The sequence below is a fragment of the Macrotis lagotis genome, chromosome X (genome assembly GCF_037893015.1).
Source record: "Macrotis lagotis isolate mMagLag1 chromosome X, bilby.v1.9.chrom.fasta, whole genome shotgun sequence".
Taxonomy (NCBI): Eukaryota; Metazoa; Chordata; class Mammalia; order Peramelemorphia; family Peramelidae; genus Macrotis; species Macrotis lagotis.
In genome coordinates this window covers 55,363,499-55,387,880 of record NC_133666.1, presented here as the reverse complement: position 1 = coordinate 55,387,880, position 24,382 = coordinate 55,363,499, and the positions used below count along the sequence as shown (strand labels likewise).

At 39.3% G+C, this 24,382-nt stretch overlaps 1 protein-coding gene and 1 long non-coding RNA gene across 4 annotated transcripts in view; one reads left to right on the top strand and one right to left on the bottom strand.

Moving 5' to 3' along the window:
- LOC141500542 (uncharacterized) overlaps positions 1 to 24,382 on the top strand; it is a 457,510-nt gene that overhangs the window by 428,359 nt on the left and 4,769 nt on the right. The window lies entirely within an intron of this gene.
- Positions 5,668 to 24,382, bottom strand: part of DACH2 (dachshund family transcription factor 2) — a 400,510-nt gene continuing 381,795 nt past the window's right edge. For all 3 annotated transcript variants that reach the window (XM_074203764.1, XM_074203765.1, XM_074203766.1), the window contains one exon: positions 5,668 to 6,512. In XM_074203764.1, coding sequence (XP_074059865.1) covers positions 6,475 to 6,512 — 38 coding nt within the window. In that variant the 3' untranslated portion in view covers positions 5,668 to 6,474. The remainder of the gene's footprint in view (positions 6,513 to 24,382) is intronic.

Genomic DNA, 24,382 nt, shown 5'->3' with positions numbered 1-24,382 from the left:
TGTGCAAAAAAACTTTTTTAAAAGATATTTTCAATAATCAAAATTTAATGTTTTATTTTCTGTGACCTTTATTCCTTGTTTTATCATAAATTCTTCACTCTCCTAGATCCTAAAGGCAATGTCTTTCTTGCTCCTCTAATTTTTTTTTAATTACACAAACTTTTGTATCTAAATCATGTATCTATTTGGAGTTTATTTTGGTAGATGGCATCAGGTGGTGTTACTCTCAATTCAATTTCCATCAGACCACATTCCAGTTTTCCAAGTAGTTTTGTCAAAGAATGTATTCTTATATTAGCTTGTCATTGTTGTTGATAACAGAAATTGTTACCCTGATTCTACTCACTTTACTAGTTCACCTAAGTCTTGCCAAGTTTTTCTGAAACTATCCCCTTCATAATTTCTTATAGCAAATAAATATTTCATTACATATTTGTAATCATGGCTTGTTCATCTATTCCCTAATTGATGAGTATCATTGTTGTTCAGTTGTTTCTGTTAAGTCCAAGTCTCCATGACCCCATTTGGGGTTTGCAATTTCTTCTCTGGATCATTTTACAGATGAGTAACTAAGGCAAACAGGGTGAAGTGACTGTGCCCAAGATCACATGGTTAGTAAGTGCCTGAGACTGTGTTTGAAATCTTACTGACTCCAGGCCTGGTGCTCTATCCATTGAACCACCTAGCTGCCCAAGAGGTACCCCTCAGTTTCTAATTCTTTGCCACCAGAAAAAGAACCACTATCTATGTATGAGCATGTTTCCTCTTTCTCTCTTCTCTTTCATGTACAGAACTAGTGGTGGTATGGCTAGATCAAAGAGTATGCACACTTTAATATCTTTATAGGCACAGTTCCAAATTACTTTCAAAATTGGGTAGGCCAATTCACAGATCCACTTATCATGTATTAATGTACCCACTCCCCCCCCTTATGATCTATCATTTTCCTTTTTTGTCAACTTTGCCAATCTGATGAGTATGATGGAAACTTCAGAATTGTTTTAATTTTCATTTCTCTGAGTATTAGTTAATTTAAAACATTTTTGCACATGCATACTGTGAGCTTGAATTTCCTCTGAAAACTTCTTCATATCATTTGGCCAGTTATTAACAGAAATGGCTCTTCTAATCATTTTAACGTGGTTTCTTTTGTGTCTTAGAAATTAGACTTTTATCAGAGAAACTTGTAGCAAGAAAAAAATCCCCCCCCCAAAAATTTCCTGCTCCTCTTTTGATTTTAGCTGCATTTGTTTTTGTGCAAAACCTTTTTAACTTTAATCAAAATTGTCCTTTTTACATTCCATGAACCTCATTATCTCTTTATTCAAAATTCTTCCCCTATCCATGGCTCTGACAGGCAAATTTTCCCATAACCCTTTAATTTAACTTTAATTTAAATGAATTAAATATAGTTCCTATCAGATTACTTTTCAGTTTTCTTAACAGTTTTGTCAAACATGGAGTTCTTGTCCCAATAGCTGGGATCTTTGAATTTATCAAACACTAAGTTACTGTGCTCATTTGCTTCTCTTTATTGTTACCTAATTGTGTACCACTGATCAACCTCTCTTTTTTTCTTTTTGTTGTCATTTCAGTCGTATCTGACTTTTGTGACTTTGGGGGGTTATTTTTCCCCCAGCTACATGAAAAAGCTAGTATCAACATTTCCTTCCAAAACCTTTAAGTTCTAAATTCTCTCCCTTCCTCCTAAACCACTTTCTACATTTAGAAAGCAAATTACTTGGTATAGGTTAAAAATATGTTCCCATGATGCACATTACAACAATAGTCATGCTGAAAAAGTAAACTTGACCCTCTCCTGTCCCTCACAAAGAAAGAAAAACCTTAAGAAAAATTAAGTGAGAGGGAACAAAAGGGTGCTTCAGTCTGTGTTCAGATATGTTCAGTTCTGTCTATGGGATGGATCACATTCCATCAGAGAACTTGCTTCAATGTTTTTCCCCACAGTTGCTATTGCTAGCTATATTTTCCTCCATCATATTCCTCCCCATCCCCATGCCCATTTATTCTATTCTCTCTTTCCTTTCACCCTGTCCCTCCTCAAAAGTGTGTTAGCTGACTACCCTCTACCATGATCTTAGGGGATTTCTTGGCAGATACTGAAGTGGTTTGGAATTTCCTTCTCGACCATTTTATAGATGAGGAAACTGAGGCAAACAGGGTAAAATGCCACACAACTATTAAGTACCTTATGTCATGTTTGAACTGAGGATGAAGAATCTTAATTCCAAGCCTAGTGCTCTATCCACTGAGCCACCTAGCTATGCCTCCCTTTTTTCCCTAATCCAGTACTGAATTATTTTGCTTCTAGCTTTGAAATACAGTCTGAGATCAGTACTGCCAGACCCTCTTCTTACTTTTTTCCCCATTAATTCCCTTGATATTCTTGTCCTTTTGTTCCTCCAGATAAATTTTGTTATTATTTTTTCCACCTTTTCAAGGTAATCTTTTGGCAGTTTTGATTGTTATGGCACTGGATGACTAAATTAATTTAGATAACATTGCCATTCTTATTATATTGCCTAAGCAATGAATATTTCTCCAATTATTAAAATCTATCATTATTTGCACAGTGTTTTTTACTTTTCTTCATGCAATTCCTATGTGTGTCTTCACATGTAGACTCCCAAGTATTTTATACCATCAGCAGTTATTTCAAATAGTTTTTCTTTCCATCTCTTCTTGCTGGATCATTTGCTAATATACAGAAATAAATATGACACGGGTTGGTTTATTTTATTTCCTACAACTCTGCTGAAATTGTTTATTGTTTCGGTTAGTTTTTAATTGAAACTGAAGGATTCCCTAAATATATCATTACATCCACAGAAAAACCTTTCCTCCACATTGTGTATGCTTATTCTCTTAGCGAGCATCTCAGCCATGTATTCAACAGTAATGATGATAATGGACACCCCAATTTCATTTGAAAGATGCTGGACTTATCTCTACCAGAGATGACAAGAAGCCAGTTTTAGATAGATACTATTTATTATTTTAGAGAAAGTTCAATTTATTCCAGTGCTCCCAGTGTTTCCAACAAGCACGGGCATTGTATCTTTGATTTTTCTTGGTTTTACTATTAATATGGTCAATAACATTTATAGTTTTTTCTATTAAACCATACTTGACCTCTCTATAACTTTAGTTGCTGTTGACATTTGTCTTTCCTTGGATACTCTGTTCTCTTTAGACTTCCATTGAAATGACTCCTGGTTCTCCTCATCCTTTCTTGCCAATAATTTTCCTTTGTGGCATCTTTGTCCAGGTTGCACCTGTTAACCTGTGAGTGTTTCTCAATTCTGTCTTTTTTCCCCTCTATACCATTTCACTTATGATCTCATCAGCTTCCATGGAGTCAATTGTCACCTCCATGTAGATTATTCTCCTATCTATTTATCCAGTCCTAATTTCCTAACTTAAATTCTTGCATCGTCAAATGTCTATTAGGCTCAACCTAGACAAAAACCAACTTCATTATCTTTCCCTCCATCTTGCTGTCAGTGGAATCACCAGCCTTGCAGTCACTCAGGTTTACCATCTATGGGTTATCCTTGCCTTTCTACCCCCATGGCCATGGCCAAACTGTTACTAAGTCATGTCTACATTTTTAGGGGTTTTTTTGCAAGGCAAATGGGGTCAAGTGGCTTGCCCAAGGCCACACAGCTAGGTAATTATTAAGTGTCTGACATCGGATTTGAACCAGGGTACTCCTGACTCCAAGGCCAGTGCTTTATCCACTACACCACCTAGCCACCCCCAGTCATGTCTACCTTTGCAAAATCTCTTGTAGCTATCCTTTTCTCTCCTGTGATCCTGCAGTTGCTCTGCTACAGGTTCATCACCTGTTTGGATGAACCTTCTGATTTGTCTATCTTCCGGAGCACGCTGCACTCCAATCCATCCTCTAGTCTCCTACCAATGTAGTTTTCCTGACTTTGATGTCTTTTCATGTGGCAGCCCTACATAAGAAATGTCAGTGGCTTGCTATCCCCTCTCGAATCAAATTTAAAATCCAAGCTGTCTGTCTTGAAAAACCCAGGGGTAACCTTACTTATGATCTCACACTTTATTCTCTCCCACAACCCACTTTTCAGGAAGAGATAAAACAGGTTTCCTTGCTATTCCTCACACAAGACCCTCCACATTCTGACTGAAGACATTTTAACTGTCCCCCATGCCTGGAATGCCTTCCATCCTTCTTTTCCTGGCTTCCTTCAAATCTTAGCTCAAATAACAGTTTTCTGTAAGATCCTTTTCCCAGTCCTTCTCATTGTTAATGCTTTCTCTATGAGATTACCTCCAAATTACCTTGTCAAAGTCTTTTTTGTTGTAGTTTGCTTGTTCTTTCCCCAATAGACTGTTCTTGAAGACAGGGACTGTTGGTACATTTCTTTATAAACTTGTATACCAAGCCTGAAATGGAGTAAGGACTCTAAATAAATACTTGATGACTTCCAAAACGATTGGTGAGGATACTCTCTCTTTCTTTCTATGCTCAGGGGCATTCAACTGCACGAAGGAATTTAAATGAAGGCTTTGAAATACCAAATGTCCTCAAAGTCTTCATGTAGTTTCATGCTGTTCAACCTAACCTTAAAATTGTGCTAAGACTTCTGGGACTTCTCCCCATATAGTAATGCGCTTAGCATGTGTCTCCATGAAGCTTTTTAAGATTCCAAAATTCTATCATTTCCCTTCTTGTTAACATTAATAATTTAGAAGGGAGATTGATGGTGAGCCCTAAAAGGATGGGAGGCCTTGGTCTGGAGTCTTTTCCCTCTAGCTGGTGAAAGACAAAATAAGAGAGATTCTTCAGTGTTTACTGAAGGGGGATCTTAGTTCAATGGATATCAAGCATTTTTACTCAATGAGACTTCATTTTCAGCTGCATGAAAAAGGAATGTGTTGCCTTGTTGGAATGGTGAGCTCAACTATCAGGAAGTATTCATACAAAAGGTGAAGAATCACTCCTGACTACCAGTCTGTAATGCTCTAATTCTAATTCTGCTACACGGAGTAATTTTTGGTATAATGAGGCAGTTGGGGTGGGTGCTATAGTAGTTGAGTCCAAAAATCCCCCTTCAAATCTGTCCTTTGACACTCACCAGCCAGGTGAGTCTAGACAAATCAATTGATCTCTCTGTCAGCTCTCTTAGACATAGCTACTAAGTTTAAGGCAGAGTATGATATATGCAGGACCTTGACATATGAACACATTTTTGTGGGGGTGTGGGGGGTGATGAAGCCAACTCAGACTGGCTCATGACAGCAGACTTAAGTTTTCTTTGTGAACCTTTACACCTTAGAAATTGGCAAAGGGTACAAATCAAAGTTTGATGTATTGTTTTGTTGACTGTTAGGATTAAGAAAATTTATAAAAAAGATTAATAATATAGCTTACCTTAAAGGTAATATTGAATAACTTTTTGTTTTTAGTTTTTTATGAAGCTAATCAGTTGTTATGTTTTTACCAGAGATTTTTACATCACTACATGTATGTATCTGTGTTCATGGTGTCTCCCATGTTAGAATGTAAACCATTTGAGGGCAAGGTCTGTTTTTTCTCTGGTTCTTTGTTACTCCCTCCCCAGAACAGAGTAGCCATGGGCTGGTGTCGAAGAAATGAAATAATTGACACTCAGATTCCAAAGTCAATGAAAGAATTTTTAATACTGCATTTTAAGCGAGAACATCTTAACAAAGAGGGGGCACTTTAACTTAATATGGTACAACAGAGAAAGCATAGGTCAAAGTATCTAGGATCTAACACTCTACATGTTGTCACTGGAAAAGACCAAAAGCCAAGCTGAACTGAGCATAGAAAGCATCCATTAGCATCAGAGAAACTTCAGCTGGTTAGGGTTCAGCTCACACATTATTTGCATTATTCATCAAATTGAAAGGGCATATTTATGCCTCTTTTTTTTTAAACGTACACACATTTCTCTGCAAAATGTAGTATATATGAAGTATCTGCTTCAGTAAACAAAGCTTAATTTATAAACACAATTTAAACAGCTCAAGGGTGAATAGTTTTGGCGCTAAACTGGACTTAGGATTTGCACATAGGTAAAGCCAGCGGGGACCAACAGGGCCGATTAATAGGGTTGTGCCACTGCTAAACAGTAATAGCTACCTCCTTAAGGGGGGCAAATAAAAGGTTAGTTCTCTTGGAAGGAATAAATCTCATATGTACTTAAAAGACTAAAACTTCTAGAGGAGGGGGGTCTACAAATGATCAATTGCAACAGGCTTGGTTTGGCGTGAGCGGCTTACAAAAAGCTTTCGATGTTGCAGTATTCAATGCAGCCAACGTCTTCAAGTTTCATGCTACAATTTCTGTTCTTCACATAGCACTGAAGGCATCAAAGGTAACAACTTAACGAACTAGATAGCTTCAGATAATGGATGGCATGTGTATGGATATATTCTTTTTAATACAAATTTCCTTCAGTACATGACGGGAGGCTTGATGTACACCTGGCTCTCTGAAAGAGGACAGACAACATGGAAAAAAGAATTATGCAAGTTGAAAAAGCAAGTCACCATATCTTGCTGTAGATGTTCCATAATAGGGTCAAGTTTAGAGTTCATCTCCATTCCTTTCAGTTAGATAGTTCCGGGTTCATTGAAGATGAACTCTCAGGCTCTGTCAACATGCATGAAGAAAGAAGTGTTTGAAATGCTGGTCAGGTATCCCAGGTAACATGGACATGGGTGAGGTGGTGAAACAGAGCCGTAAGAAGAGAGTGAGAAAGATCTGAGATCACATTCGCCCTCAGACACTTCCTAGCTATGGGATCCTGAGCGAGTCATTTTACCTCTTCTTTAGTTTTTCAGCTGCATTTACTCTGCAAAGTTTCATGAGAATTCAATGAAATCATATTTGCCCAACATCTTTTTTTTCACCTTATCCATCCAGGGCATCATGTTAAGTGGGGTCCTTCTCCAGATATCTTCTAGTTCTGGCTCTGACAAAGGAAGTGCTTTTAAATACATCATATTATTTTAACAGACAGATTTTTACTCCTTCATTTCTTTGATTAAGTCCTCCATTTGACTGATTTGATTCACTTTTCTTAAGGAACTAGGACATGAGAGTAATGTTTAGGCTTGAAAATGAGGACTCAAACCTACCCTTGAACCTCTGAAATCTGTAGCCCCAAGTTCTGGCAAAAGGGAAGACCTTGTGTTTCTTATTGATTCCTTTAGATAATTGAGAAGCTTTAAAATGATGTAGACTCCAGTTTCCAAAATCTTTGTACCAAGATTAGAAAAAAAGGGCATTCTAAGGGAACTATATTAGCCAAGGCCTTGAGCTGCATATTAAAAGATGAAATAAGGAGATGAAAGTTCCTCTGTATTCTGCCTCAGATAACACTGGGGCACTGATGTTTGTGAAGAATATGAATAAGTTGGAGAGTAGTTGGTTATGGGAAGATCAGTTGAAGGAAGTGGGCATGTTTATATTGGTGAAGAGAAGAAGACTGGGAGATGGACTGGGGGAAATTGGAAGGTGAGGGAAAGCTATATTCAAGGATGGAAGGACTGTTTTGTGGAGAAGGGATTTGACTTGCCCTGCTTGGCTCTAGAGAAGGAGAGGGGAAACTTTCTTTGGCCAAAGGGTCATTTAGATATTAATTTCCTTCATGGACCATACAAAATTTTCAACTTCAAAGTTAGCTTGTTCTATTTGGTCAAAAATTGAATTAACTCCTAAAATGTTTTGAGATTTATTGAATGTTGAATCCCACCTTTGGTTGGAATGAAAGCACCAGACCAAATGATTCCATGGGCCTTATTCGGGTCCATGAGCCAAACATCACCCATCCCTACTCTAGAGGGCAGAACTGGTAGCAGTGGGGGAAAGGTGCAAAGAAAAAAATTGAAACTCAATGTCAGGCAAAATTCTCCAACAATCAGAGTTGCTCTGCCCTGCCTCCTGCCTCCATGGAATGGGTTACCTTGAATCCTTTTCATGCAATGGAAGGTGCCCATATCTATATTAGTTATATTGTAGGGAACTCCTTATTGCATCAGGATTTGACTGGATGATTACTGAGGTCTCTTCCAATTAAAAATGCTAATGTGGTGGCCAAGAGATGACAGGCACAGTTCTAAAGTCTCCTGATCTCTTCCCCATCTATCACATGAAACAAACCTCTTAAAAGAAATCCGACCCACAAAACCCAGAAAGAAAAGCCAGGAGAAAGAACATCTACCTCAGGATTTGTCTCCTGCAGCAGCATCGGCCGAATTCAGGCGGGTGAGTCTGGGCTCAGAGGGAGGATCAGCCCCGGATCAACCAGATTAACAGCTGAATTGGAGCCGGGAGTCTGAGGGCCAGAGAGCTGGACCTGCTGGAGCAGCGGTGGGGCTAGACGGCAGGGGCGTGAGTCAACTAGGGAGCAGAGGCGCTGGTGTTGGTGCTGTCCCCCGGGAGCTTGCGGACAGGGCTGGGGGCAGAGTTCCGGAGCAGGAGAGCTGCGGACACACCATCCCTGGACTCCTCTGGTCTGAGGAACACAGTCCCATTACAGCTCAGACTTCTTCCCAGAGTAAACAAATACAAACTACTTCTGCCTCAGGCCCAGGTGTGTGAGCAGAAGAACCAACCCAGCTGAGGAATGACCTCAGGCCAGGGTAAAGCCCACCATTGATTGAAGGCAAAAGAATTCAATAGCTCCAACTCCTCCCTTCGGGCAAAGGAAGAAGGCCTCTCAACCAAGGTCACAGACACTCCAGAGAGGGCAACCAACACCTCCTACTGGCCAGCCAGAGAAACTGCACTCAGTAAAGCCTTTAGTGATCCCAAGCCCCTGCGAACCAGCCCCTCCCCAACTCAGGTCTTAGCAAAATGAAAAAGGGTCAGCAGAAAGGTGGATCCATAGAAAAATTCTTGGAAGGGAAAGACCCTAACTCAGAGAGACCTGGAACCTCTGAGGAGAAGACAATCTGGTCTTCAGCACAGAAAGACCTCCTTGAAAAAATAAGGAAAGAGTTTTAAAATCAACTGGAAAATTTGGGGGAGACAATTAATACCTTGCAACAAGAAAACCGTAGGAAGAACAATTGGACAAATACAAAAGGAGAATAAATCTCTCAGATCATCAATTGGACAATTACAAAATGAGAATAAATCTCTCACATCATCAATTAGACAAATACAAAATGAGAATAATGCTCTCAGATCCTCAATTGGACAAATGCAAAAAGAAAATAATTCTCTTCAAAACTTCAAATGGTCAAATGGAAAGCTCTTTCAAAAGTAGAACTGACCAATTGGAAAAGGAGTTGCAAAAGGTTAATGAAGAAAACTCCTACTCCAAAAAAAGAATGGAGTCTACAGAATCTAATGACTCCATGAGACAGCAAGAGTCAGTTAAAATAAAAAAATAGAAGAAAATTTAAAATACCTCATCAACAAAAACACTGACCTCAGGAGGGGCAACCTGAAAATTATAGAACTTCCTGAAAACACTGAAGAGAAAAAAAGCCTAGACTTAATATTACAGGATCTAGTGATGGAAAACTGCCCTGATATCATGGAATCGGAGGGCAAAGTAGTTATTGAAAGAGTACATCGATGCCCACCAGAAAAAGATCCTAAAATGAAAACACCAAGGAATGTTGTGGCCAAACTCCAGAACTATCAGATAAAAGAGAAAATCCTGCAAGCAGCCAGAAAGAAACAATTTAAATATCAAGCAGCCACAGTAAGGATCACTCAGGACCTGGCTGCATCAACATTAAGGGATCAAAGGGCCTGGAATGAGATATTTTGAAGAGCAAGGGAGCTTGGAATGCAGGCAAGAATCTACTTTCCTGCAAAGCTGAGCCTTCTCTTCCAGGGAAAAGATGGACATTTAACGAAATGGAAGAATTCCAAAAATTTCTGATGAAAAGACCAGAGCTAAACAGAAAATTTGGACATCAAACAGGAGGTTCAAGAGTCACATGAAAAGGTTTAAAAAAGGGGGGTGCTGGTAAAAGGAAAAAATGCTATCCAGTAAGTTGAAACTGGCTATATCCCAGCATGGGCGAAAAGATTCTCATAAACCTTGAGAATTGTAACTCTAACAGAGAGAATATACCTAGTCAGAAATGAAGGACATTCATGACCTATCCATGAGACTGCTATCTAAAGAGATGTAACTGGCTTTAACCCCACTTGTGAGAAAGACTCTAATAACTCTCAGGAATTTTGACTCTATTCAATAGAATATACTGAACTAGAAGGGACAGACACTCAGAATTTTCTATGACTTAGAAAGAATGATCTAAAAAACACTACCTCCTTAAAAAGGGGGACAGGAAAGAGACTGGAGGAGGGAGAGGATTGAATGGGATAAATCTCATTACACTAAGAGGTACAAAAAATCTACGGTAATAGAGGGGAAGAAGGGAGCAGAGGAGAAACACGTGAATTTTCTTCTCATCAGACTTGGCTTAAAGTCAACCTACACATACTCACTTAACTTATAAAACATCTAACCTTTCAAGTATTAAAGGGGGAAAAGGGGAGGGGCGGACAAAGAAAGGGAAGGGGAGTGGGGGGAAAAGGGGAAATAACAAAAGGAAGGGAAAGAGGAAAGAAAGGGGGAGGGTGTGATATAGGAGGACAAACACACTGAAGGAGGTGGTATTCAGAAACAAAATACTTGGGAATATGGATAAGGGGGGGAGGGGGGAAAATACAAACAGAGGGAAGATAGTACAGAGGGCAATAAAGAATTAGTAATCATAACTTTGAATGTGAATGGGATGAACTCTCCCTTAAAACGTAAGCAAATAGCAGAGTGGATTAAAAACCAGAATCCTACAATATGCTGCTTACAAGAAACTCATCTGAAGTAGAGAGATACATATAAAGGTAAAAGGTTGGAGCAAAATACATTTTGCTTCAGCTGAAGTAAAAAAAGCAGGGGTATCAATCCTTATCTCAGACAAAGCAGCAGCAAAAATAGCGTTAAAAGAGATAAGGAAGGAAACTCTATCCTCCAAAAAAGGTACCAGAGACAATAAAGTCATTTCAATACTGAATATATATGTACCCAGTGGGACAGCACCCAAAGTCTTAGAGGAGAAGCTTAAAGAACTACAGGAAGACATAGACAGCAAAACTCTGCTAGTGGGAGACCTCAACATCCCACTCTCAGATCTAGATAAATCAAATCATAAAATAAACAAGAAAGAAATTAAGGAGGTAAATAGATTGTTAGAAAAATTAGATATGGTTGACTTATGGAGGAAACTGAATGGGGATAGGAAGGAATATACCTTTTTCTCTGCAGTACATGGAACCTATACAAAACTTGACCATGTACTAGGACATAAAAACCTAATGATCAACTGCAGAAAGGCAGAAATAGTAAATACATCTTTCTTAGATCACAATGCAATAAAAGTCATATGCAATATTAATATTGGGCCAAGGAGATATAGACCCAGAACAAATTGGAAACTGAATAACCTCATTTTAAAAAATGAGTGGACCAAAAAACAAATTATAGAAAGAATTAACCATTTTTTTCCTAGGTAATGATAATAATGAAACAACATACCAAAACTTATGGGATTCATTCAAAGCGACTCTCAGGGGATATATTATAGCTCTAAATGCTTACATGAATAAATTGGAGAAAGAGGAAATCAATGAACTAAATATGCAACTAAAAAAATTAGAGAAAGAACAAATCTAAAATCCCCAAATACCAAATTAGAAATCCTAAAAATTAAAGGAGAAATCATTAAAATCAAAAGCAAAAAACTATTGAATTAATAAATAAAACCAAAAGTTGGTATTATGAAAAAAACAATAAAATTGATAAACCTCTGGTCAATTTGATTAAAAAAAGAAAGAAGAAAACCAAATTGCTAGTATCATAAATGAAAAAGGTAAACTCACCACCAATGAGGAGGAAATTAAAGTAATAATTCGAAATTATTTTGCGCAACTCTATGCCCATAAATTTAATAATCTAAGTGAAACGGATGAATATTTACAAAAATATATGTTGCCCAGGTGAAATGAAGAAAAGATTAAATATCTAAACAACCCTATCTCAGAAAAATAAATTTAACAAGCAATCATTGAACTCCCTAAAAAGAATCTTCAGGGCCTGATGGATTCACAAGTGAATTTAACCAAACATTTAAGGAACAACTGGTTCCAATTATATATAAACTCTTTGGAAAAATAGGGAAAGATGGAACTCTGCCTAACTCTTTCTATGAAACCAATATGGTGCTGTTACCTAAACCAGGAAGAACTAAAACAGAGAAAGATAATTATAGACCTATTTCCCTGATGAATATAGATGCAAAAATCTTAAATAAAATCTTAGCAAAATGATTACAACAAGTTATAACTTGGATAATACATTATGATCAAGTAGAATTTATTCCAGGAATGCAGGGTTGTTTCAATATTAGGAAAACTGTTAGTATACTCAATTATTTCAACAACAAATCCATCAGAAATCATATGATCATATCAATAGATGCTGAAAAAGCTTTTGACAAAATACAGCATCCATTCCTATTAAAAACACTAGAGAGTGTAGGAATAAATGGACTGCTCCTTAACATAATTAGCAGTATCTATCTGAAACCATCAACAAGCATCATATTCAATGGGGAGAGGCTAGAGGCATTCCCAATAAGATCAGGCGTGAAACAAGGATGCCCATTATCACCACTACTATTCAATACTGTATTAGAAATATTAGCATCAGCAATTAGAGAAGAAAAAGAAATTGAAGGACTTAGAACTGGGAAGGAAGAGACAAATCTCTCACTCATTGCAGATGACATGATGATCTACCTAGAAAATCCCAAGAAATCATCCAAAAAAACTACTGGAAACAATTAACAATTTTAGCAAAGTTGCAGGTTATAAAATAAATCCTCATAAATCCTCAACTTTTCTATATATGTCTAGCAAGAAACAGCAGGAAGAGCTAGAAAGAGAAATCCCATTCAAAGTAACCTCAGACAATATAAACTACTTAGGAGTCTATTAGCCAAGACAGACTCAGAATCTTTTTGAAAATAATTCTAAAACACTTCTCACACAAATTAAATCAGATTTAAATAACTGGATAAATATCAACTGCTCATGGATAGGTAGAGCTAATATAATAAAAATGACAATTCTACCAAAACTGAACTATCTGTTTAGTGACCTACCAATCAAAATTCCAAAAAATTACTTTAATGACTTAGAAAAAAATGTAAGTAAATTCATATGGAGAAATAAAAAGTCAAGAGTTGCCAGGAGCTTAATGAAAAAAAGTGCAAAAGAAGGTGGCTTAGCCCTACCTGATCTAAAATTATATTATAAAGCATCAGTCATCAAATCTGGTATTGGCTAAGAAATAGAGTGGTGGACCAGTGGAATAGACTAGGTGTAAAAGCAGGAGATGATTATAGTAATCTGCTGTTTGATAAACCCAAAGAATCCAGCCATTGGGATAAAAACTCCCTCTTTGATAAAAACTGCTAGTTAGTATGGAAGAAACTTAGATTAGACCAACACCTCACACCCTTTACCAAGATAAGATCCAAATGGTTACAGGACATAGACATAAAAAACAATACTATCAGCAAATTAGAAGATCAAGGATTAGTTTACCTGTCAGATCTATGGAAAGGGGAGCAGTTTATGACTAAGGAAGAGTTGGAGAACATCACCAAAAACCAATTAGATGATTTCGATTACATTAAATTAAAAAGCTTTTGCACAGATAAAACCAATATAAACAAAATCAAAAGAAATGTAGTAAATTGGGAAACAGTCTTTACAACTAATGATTCTGACAAAGGACTCATTTCTAAAATATACAGAGAACTGAGTCATATTTTTTAAACAAAAAGCCATTCCCCAATTGACAAATGGTCAAAGGATATGCAAAGGCAATTTACAGATGAGGAGATCAAAGCAATTCATAGCCATATGAAAAAATGCTCTAAATCATTAATTATTAGAGAAATGCAAATTAAAGCTTCGCTGAGGTACCACCTCACACCTCTCAGATTGGCCAATATGACCAGAAAGGATAATGATCATTGTTGGAAGGGTTGTGGGAAATCTGGGACACTATTACACTGTTGGAGCTGTGAACTCATCCAACCCTTCTGGAGAGCTATTTGGAACTACTCCCAAAGGGCAACAAAAATGTGCATACCCTTTGACCCAGCAATACCACTAGTGGGTCTATATCCTGAAGAGATGATGAAAAAAGGTAAAAACATTACTTGTACAAAAATATTTATAGCAGTCCTGTTTGTGGTGGCGAAGAATTGGAAATCAAATAAATGGGGGAATGGCTTAGCAAACTGTGGTATATGTATGTCATGGAACACTATTGTTCTATTAGAAACCAGGAGGGACAGGATTTCAGGGAAGCCTGGAGGGATTTGCATGAACTGATGCTGAGTGAGATGAGCAGAACCAGAAAAACACTGTACACCATAACAGCAACATGGAAGTGATGTTCAACCTTGAAGGACTCACTCATTCCATCAGTGCAACAATCGGGAGCAATTTGGGGCTGTCTGCAAAGGAGAGTGCCATCTGTATCCAGATAAGGAGCTGTGGAGTTTGAACAAAGTTCAAGGACTATCCCATGCAATTTAGAAAAACACAAATATCTTACTGACTAATCTCTAAGGATATGATTTCTCTCTCATCACACCCAATTTGGATCAAGGTACAACATGGAAACAAAGTAAAGAATGACACATTGCTTTCCATGGGGGTTGGGGGTGGGGGGAGGGAAGTAAGATTGGGGAGAAAATTGTAAAACTCAAATAATATCTTTAATAAAAATAAATTTTAAAAATGCTAATGTGTTAGTATATAAAGTCAAGCTAAATTACTGGAAATTTATCTATCTCTCTCTCACCCTGTCTCTCTCTTCACCTGGGCCCCCTCAATAGGGAAGGGAGACTCACCTGCTTTGCTCCAGGCAAAGGGTGAATGAAACAGGTTCCAGGTTTTGAGTACTGTATCTAGTAGAGTTGTACTCTAGGAATTTGCTCACAATGCTCCATGGGTTCATTAAACTCTAGTTTGAACCCTTGCTTATGGCCCAAGTCTCCAGGACCTACTCTTCAAGGGCAATGTGGCAGGCAGAAATTTTAGCAGGCCCGAAATTTGTGTCCTGAGGTGTAAGGTGCAACTACCCAATCACCACAAGCTCCAGAGCATTGGCAGAATGCTTTTTCCAAAAGGAAAAATGACCACATACCATCCTAACAAGGACCTGACTGCATAGCCTGCTTTGTCCTAACAAACTGAAATTTCTGAAAAGATACCATGTCCATTATTCAAAGTGACTACTCTGCATAAAAGGTGCCTGCCTACAAGAAAGGCAAGCTTCTTGAGGCATCTCCAGCTTGATATGTAAAAAACCCAAAGGAGAACAACTGTTGGGAGAAGAGGAAGATGGGACAAGTGTCTATCCACTTTCTGGTCCAAGTACGATGAATTGAGAATCATTGTGTTACCCACATGACTCCAGATCTGGAGGATGGGCATAGTGTGGAAGATGCTGTCAAATGTTCCTGGTTTCCATATGCCAAGAGTGCCTCTTCTGGAGGCCAGACCCCATAGTGACCTGCTGACTGACACTGATCCTTGGAGCACTCTCCAAGTTGGCCACATTTCAATTTCAAAATGCATTTCAGTTCTAATATGAGTGATTTATCATTTAGTAGTAGCTGTCAAAGTAAACTCCTAGATAAAACAAAAACATCTGGAACCATAAACAGAGGAGAGCAGTAGCTGAATTTTAATCCAAACCCGGCATGCTCACTTCATTAGGAACAGGAAACAGCTAATTAGGAATTGAATGTTTCATGTTTTTCAGAGGGTTTGTACTTGAGCTCCAAACAGAGATGATCTAATATGCATTCTGGATGTAAACAAGAATTAAGAGCAGGGAGAACAAGGAATGAGGCCTCTCCAGAGAGAAGTGCTGGAGCCTGGGAACCTGTGAACAACGACTCCCACTTGGGGACCTCGGAAGGACTGTTTTTATGACCTTAGGATTTCAAAGGCAAAGGTTTTACTTGAAATAAGATGGTTATGTTTTGGTTTTGGCTTTTCTTTTGAAAAAAGAACTTCCCTTGTTCTTCCTTTAGCATGTACTGACCTTTGACCCCACTTGTTATAGCATGGGGAGGCAATGTTCCCTTTCAGGGATTCCTATGAAGTAGCTCCAGGTGAGCTGGGAAGCTAAGATGTGCCTTCAGTAGCTGGTCAGTATGAGGCAGATAAGCCCAAGAACACTTAAAAGGACAGAAGGAGGAATAGGCCAAGAGACTGTGGTAAATAAGCTGGGTTGTAAGAAAGGGCCAAAGAAGATCTGAATCCTGGGACAAATGTTCCTTTCAATCGCAGAGTCAGAGCTTCAGAGCTGAAAGGGACTTAATAAGCCATCCCATCCAACCCTATCATTTAAGGTCCACATATGAGAAGAGATCTGTTTGAGGTCACCAGAAAGTGGGAGAACTCAGAGCCTGGGTGCTATGACCTCTCTCAGTCCTCTGGTTCCTGGATGACAGCCTTCAGGAGAGATCACTAGACCAGTCGCCATCTAGAGAGAGTCTGTTATACAAATGCCACCTCTATCAGGTGGTTGTTTTTAGAAACAAACACAATCACAATCCGAAGTACATAGAAATGGGAGACGGAAATGCATGCATTAAAAAGGCAGGAACATCCTGAGGTAGTACCTAGGACAGAAATCCTTCAAAGAAACCTAGAGTAGAGATGGTTCCCCCATACCCACCCCATACCTCTTTAACAGCTTCTAGCATGTCAACCACTTGTAATCTGACCTCCAGAAGTCAAATGCCTCCATGAAATGAGAGAATTAATCCAATGATGGAATACCAAGATTATCCTTTTAATTAGAATGAATGTAGTGCTTTGAAAGGGGTCTAGTCACCTGGGGAGAGAGCATAGGCTGCCACAGAAGCCTATCAAAGCCTGAACTTGTGCTTCAAATGAGGTGATAGACTCTTCTCTCACACTGGAACCTAATTCTAAAACCCATATAAAAGTTGTATTATGGACGAAACATCGCTGGAAGTCAGTGTGGGCAGTAATGTCTTTGAAAGAGTCAGCTAGAAACTCAGTATTGTAATGGTGCTTATCTCAGTCTGTGGTCAGTCCAAAGCACAAAGTGAATGCTTGCAGCCATGAAGTAACTGCATCTTGTCCACCTTCTCCCCCCATGACCTTCCTGTGTCCTGGTCGGCCCCTAATCCTTTCAAGAAGACTGGTTCATCCAATGTCAGCATCTCCTCCACTTACACAGTGCCCAGCCTGGCTCCAGCCTCCCATCTCTCCTCTCTCTAATTCATCTTCCATAGAGCAGTCAAACTCACATTCCTTAAAGTAGAGGTCTGTCCATATCACTCTTTGTCACTCAACAATTTTCAGTGGCTCCATAAACATTCTTTGATATAAGACTGAAGTCTTTATATTTTACCCCCCAAAGCCCTCATAGTCTCTCTCTCATACTTTTCCAATCATTTTCTATTATCTCCTTCATACAATGTTTGAGGTCTTTTCAGCAGGCTGGTCTGATAACTGTGATGAAGTATGATCTTCCAATCTCCCACCTCTAGGCCTTTGTGAAAATCCCATTCTTTTCACTCTCTCGCCGTTCTTGAAATTGCTTTGTATACACGTCTTCCCCTCTCTGTGTATGCACTATATCGATACTTGCTCCCATAATTCAAGGACCAAGACAATTTCATTTTGGTCCCTGGTGCCTAGCTTATGGTTTGTTCTATTGAACTGATATTAGTCTGGTAGTTGAGGACAGTTTAGTGAACAATAAATGAGACTACTAAACCTGTATCTATTATTTTCTTGCCTCTCCCCAACCCATTCCATTGCCAATGCATCTACCTTCTTATAATGGTATTTCTCTCTTGATAAAGATCTGGACATCCAAGCACAAAGGATTAAATGATTTGTTTAAGTGGTAATAGGTCAAGAAAGACCCAAGAATGGTTCAACTCAGAAGCCTAAACAGCTAGTAATAGCACACATGCAAAAGTATGTTTTCATGGCTCTGGTATGTTAATGTCTGTTCATGGTATTATTCTCATTCTATTTATGAAGAAATTGAGGCTCTGAGATGATGGCAGAAAAATGACCCAGTTATTTTCTAGATGATGAAACTGAGGCTTCAGGAACAGGAGGCCAGAGGTGAGTTGGGACTCCATCCCCTATGATAAACTGCTCATCTCTACAAAGTGTTAGGTAAAGTGTGGCCTCTCAAAAGTCCTTAGAATTGGAGTCTCAAGCAAGGACAAATAGTGCCCATTTTTACCTACTGACATGATTTGGGCAAGCAAGAGAGTCCCATGTTTTGAGAATTCTTTGTTTCTGGCTTCAAATAATCGTGTCCCTAGATAGGTAGGGCCCTCCTCTGGCATCCTACCCATACCGAGGAGCATCCAGACTTTGAGCATCAGGGCTCTGGCTACACAGAGAACAAAAATAAGAGCTAACCACATTTCCAAATTCAGTATCTATTCAGTGCATTTAGAGAAGAGCTTGGCCCTCATTTTTAAGGCCTTTTGCTATATTATATGCTCAGTATTTGAATAAATCTGTGGATAACAAATGAATTCTTTTATTAGGGTTATTCCTTAATCAAGTATTCATTTACGTATGTTTCATTATATTTTAAAAAGGAAATGAGACAAAAGTGAGCAAAAGTGTAGATTTACAGTAGTTTCCAGCATAATCTCATTCTCAAGGGGTGATATTGACAACAGAAAAATAGCACAAATGATATTATGCCCTAACACTAAAATATGCTTATGAGCCCCTAGTGCATGTTCTCTCATTTTACAGCCTCCAGTGAAAAATAGGACGGGCTTAATAAGCAAGCTGCTCACAAAGGGGGCTTTCCCCTTAAAGTAGAAAGGATGGGGAAACAGCTTGAGCTTTTGGGGGGGCACCAGTTCTTTTGTGAATAGCTCTCCCCACCCCAAGACAGCATTTGATTCCCACATAGAGTAGGAGTCGTTAGTTGCAAGCTAGCTCATGCTATTTGTAAACAGCAAGACAGGCCTTTGAGCCCATCTGAAAATTTAATTGAATATAAAACCTTATTAATTTTTCCATAGCTTGAGTGTCTTGATTCTCTACATTTGGCCCTCACTTGGCCCCTTTGCTGGTTCACTGTGGGTAGGGAGACATACTTGGGAATAGCCTTGGGGACTTCTAGATAATGTTTCTTGTGAAGTGTGTTGTTCATTCAATGGTATGTGATCATTTTTCAAAAAGGAATGGAATGGAATAAGCATTTATAAGCCACTTCCAATGTTCCAGAAAACACTTAACAAACAGGCTCTCATTTGACCCTGGCAACAACCCTGGGAGGGAAGTGCTATTATGAGTCCAATTTGGCAGTTGAGGGAAAATGAGGCAGACGTGAAGTCATTTGTACAGGGTTGTGTACTTATTAAGTGTCTGTGGACAGATTTGTACTCAGGTGTCCCTGACTCACACTCTGTGTCTCTCTGTATGTCTCTCCCTCTTGGTATGTCTCTTTCTCTCTCTCTCTGGAAGGAGGGACAGAAAGGACCCAGAGGATTGAAGGTGTCTTTGGGAATTTTTTAGTAGAGGCAGCAGAACATGGCAAAAGAGCCCTCATGTACCTGGGCTCTGGCTGAGCCACCTGACTTCCCAAATACTTTCGGTGAGGATCACTTGAAATATTTTGTATAAAACTTGAAAAATCTTCAATGTCATCTATATCTATACATCTACAATATCATTTTCCTTTTTTGACTTGGGTCCAGTTATGCAATGTGGAAACATGAGAGCAAGTATTCAAATTCAGCTCTTCTGGCTCCTAGTCCAACACTCATTCCACTCTAACTCATTGTCTTGTTTGTTTTTTTTAAGGTTTTTGCAAGGCAAATGGGGCTAAGTGGCTTGCCCAAGGCCACACAGCTAGGTAATTATGAAGTGTCTGAGACCGGATTTGAACCCAGGTACTACTGACTCCAGGGCCGGTGCTTTATCCACTACGCCACCTAGCCACCCCCATCTCATTGTCTTAACTTCTATTTTATCATAGTAAAATTTTCTGAAAACTTGGGCCTTTAAAAAGGATTGTAGGGGTGGCTAGGTGGCACAGTGGATAGAGCACCAGCCCTGGAGTCAGGATTCCCTGAGTTCAAATCTGGCCTCAGACACTTCATAATTACCTAGCTGTGTGGCCTTGGGCAAGCCACTTAACCCCATTAGCCTTGCAAAAACCTTAAAAAATAAAAAAATAAAAAGGATTGTAAACAGACCTGTCTGACAGTGAAAATCTCTGACCCTTCCCCAAGAATGTGTCTGCTATCTATTTTTTCCAGTTTTCCACTAGTCTAATTGAGCAGATAATAAAGCAACTCCTCCAAGAGGTATTTTTTTTTCATTTTAAAAATAATTTCATATCAGTTTCTACTTTAAAGAGTGGAAACAAGATGAAAAGTAGTTTTAAAGCTCAGAGTTATGTCATATGCATTTCTGTCTAAAAAGAGAAACTGAGTCAAGGAAGCACTCCCAGCTTCAGGCTGTCTTGCCTAGGCTCAGTGCTCTAAGGAGCTTATTGGGGTGGAAACAGGGTTGAGAGATAGTAGATGTCAAGATCAAGAGGGGAAACCAAGCTTCAAGTCTTACTTTCAACCTCATGGAGAGACCTAAGATGTCCTGGAAAAGGCATGTATTTTCCAGTGCTTGGGTGGCTCAGTTGTTTGTCTGGATGCATGGCAGCATAAGCTGGGGGCAGAGGAGAGAGAACCACTAAGTCATTGGTATTTTTTCCCCTTCAAAATCCAAGGGAATCAGTGGAGGAATAAAACCTATAAAAGTGAAGCTTAATGGATAAAAGGACTAAGCATTCATTTGTACAGTATTTTAAAGAAAAAGAAATCATCACTTCTCCCAGAAGGGATAAATCCCTAACCAGTGGACCTCAAGATTATGAGCCCAGCATTCATTTGCTACCTTTGCATGGAATCCCTTGTTTGCTATGAAGGGGTCAGCTGCTTATAAACACTAAGCTCAAAGCCAGCCTTGTTTTTTTTTCTTTCCTTCTTTGAAAAAAAATGGGCAATCAAATGGGGATCATGGGGAGGGACTGTATAACCAAGGGAAAGATGTAGTAGGCATATAATCATCCTGCGATTTGCAAGCTAATTGCAGAGCTGGACGCATGGAAATGCTGCCCCCAAACCAAGTTCCCCTGCCTCCACTCACCTCCCCAAAGGGGAGCTTCATTTAGACAAGTGAATCTTTGCTAGTAATGTTTTTCAGGTTATTAGCATGATGATCCCTAAGCTGGGCTTTGGTGACTCCCTGGAGGCTTTTAAATGGCACCCATTGGGAAATAAATAGCGTAACAGAATAATCAAGGACTTTTTCACATCAAAGGAGACTATCAGTGTAAAAATTTGGTCCAATTCACCCAACCTGTCCAACTGCAGTAAGGATAGAAAATCCAAATGAAATGGGTTCTACCCCTCAAGGATCTTGCTTTCTTCTGGAGGGATACAGGATGGAAATGTTAAGGAAAAGCTTTGGTTACAAAATAGGGAGTAAGCCTCAGGTAAAAATCAATTTGCTTTATGTTTCAAAAGGTGTATACATATATCTTTAATCTCTCGAGCTCCCATTGTTCTTGTACAATAGCATCACCTCTAAGAGGACACCTGTTCGTTAAGTGCCAGGGACTATGTCAAATACTCTTTATTTGATCACATAAGGAGGGTGGCCCAATTCCAAATTTGGAATGGCCCACCATACATTAAGAGCCTCTTTGGCTGCTCTTTATTTCTGTGTCAAGGAAAGGGATCTTTCAGGTGGTCATGAAGACAATTCACTCCTCAGCATCTTCCACTAAATTGTGAATGGAATCAAAAATTTATCTAAACCTGTGTCACTCCAAAAGCCAGAACACAGTATTTTCTATATGCAATCCAGCTATTTGTAACGCTTTCATGAATTTGAAGGGTGTTTTTTTTTTTCATAATGTCAATGATGTTATACATGAAGATCTGGGAAACTAACCCAGAAAGGTGAAGAAACACACCATATCTGTTGGAAGGATGCAGATGGTTCACTGGGTACCCACTATCATCAGGTGTGGGGGAGGCCAAGAGAAAAGTTGAAATGGTTCCTTACCCTCAAGGAGCCTCTATTTTATTGGCTAATGATGGTAGGTGTATAACAAAAGCTTCAGAATCTAAATCTGAAGGAGCTGAGATTTCATCAAGTCTGGCTACTCCTGTCAGCAGAGCAGACATAACCACTGTATATACTCCATGAATTGTTGGGATCCCTCGCAAATCATCACTTGAGGACTAACCCTGTAGCACGAAGTTCATCCAAGTTTAAGCAGACCAAGCCTTGGAGGACAGATATCTGTTCCACTGTGGGGCCAGTACTCAGGTTGGCAGAACTTGCCAGGCTTTTAGCTCTGTTTTTGAAAGTCCAGGGTTGCCCCTAAGCCAGGATGGTATAGAGCAAAAGGATGTCAATGAAAGGTCCTTTTGATTAAGTAGTTTAAGATTGATTTTATGATTGGTATTAGCTGATAACTCCTTCTACATCTTCAAAGATGTGGTTGAGAAAGTAGATCTTTGGTCAGAGCAAAGTTTTTCTTTTGAAGCTGTTACAAGTTTATCAACTGAAAAGTAAGGGGCAAACAGCAAAAATGATGAGTGGAGTTGCAAGAGAGTCCATTTATGCTTAGATTAAATAAGCCTATTTAGAATATAGTGAGAAGACTTGTACAGTAATGGGTCTGAACCAATCTGATGAGAGAGCCAGCCTGGGCTGGCAAGTCTCAAAGACTGAAAATGAGATATAGCTAGAGGTGGAAAAGTCCTAAGAGCCTGACTTGAGTTTTATCATCATTAATAGGGCAGTTTTCCAATCATTCTAAATCTTCAGTTCATAATGTGACCTGTGCCAACTAGGCATCATAGGAGCAAGTCAGCAGCACTGGTTACCTTCTAGAATCACCATGGCTCCTACTTTCTATGGGATGTTTTGTCAGTCAAAGAGTGGTGACCAATTGAGCAAAACTCTTCAGCAAGAAGAAGAAAAACCAATTTGGGAGGGGAAGGCAGAAAATATCCAGAACATTTAAAAAATCATTGACTGGGAAGCTGAGCTAGGTAGGGCTCATGTGATCTCCTTCTGTACTCATCCCCTGGCTCCTATGTGCAGGGGAGTCCTAATGACTGTAAGCAGGACAGCCTATCTGGCCCTGCTGGCTTCCCATGAACATCGTTAAGGCGAAGTAAAGAAGTCAGTGGTGTGGTATATAACATTTGGAGAAGAGAGAAGATGAGACTGTTCCAAGGCTAGAGTAGTTCCCAAAGATACAGGGGAGAATGATGTGAACTACTTTCATTCCTTCCCTTCAAAGGTTAGTATTACCTCTGATTCTAGATAGACCTGCTCATCAAGGCAGCTAGGTGGTGCAGTGAATAGAACACTTGGACTAGAGTCAGGAGGACCTGCATTCAAATCCGACCTCAGACATGTAATAATTACCTAGCTGTGTGACCTTGGGCAGGTCACTTAACCCCATTGACTTGCAATAAGTAGGTAGATAGTTCTCTACTACCCTGAGACTTGGATCACCCTTCTCTGAAGACTGTGGCACAACACTGTGGCTTCACGTTCTCATAGCATACGGAGCTTCCTCCGTTGTATAATTTGGAGCTATATCTTCTACATGAGGACATTAACTGATAACTCTTTCCACAGTTATTCCCTCTTAAAAGCTCAGAAATAGGGGCGGCTAGGTGGCGCAGTGGATAAAGCACCAGCCCTGGAGTCAGGAGTACCTGGGCTCAAATCTGGTCTCAGACACTCAATAATTACCTAGCCATGTGGCCTTGCAAAAAAATAAAAATAAAAAAAAATTTTTTAAAAAGCTCAGAGATTGGGGATACTCTGGGCTTTCTCCAATAGTACCCGTCAGAAATTAGAAGGGACAATGCAAGTCAAGTATATGATCACCAAAAGGTAATCTAATATGTAAAGGAAATCTTTTTGTATGAACTTCATGTCCCTAATCTCCCCTTGTCTCAGGGGTTAGACTGTGCATTTTAAGGATCCCTGGCTGCCTCAGTGAAATTACAGATGGCCTAAATCACAGTCCATGCTGTAGGATTCCAGTAAAATGGAAGCTGTTTGAGGGCAGGGATGATTTCCTTTGTCCCTCTCCCAGCCCAATGACTTGTGAGTTACATTGAGGGGAATTTGAGGGAAAGACCTTACAGAAATCAAATAGCTAAATCATCAAAAAAAAGC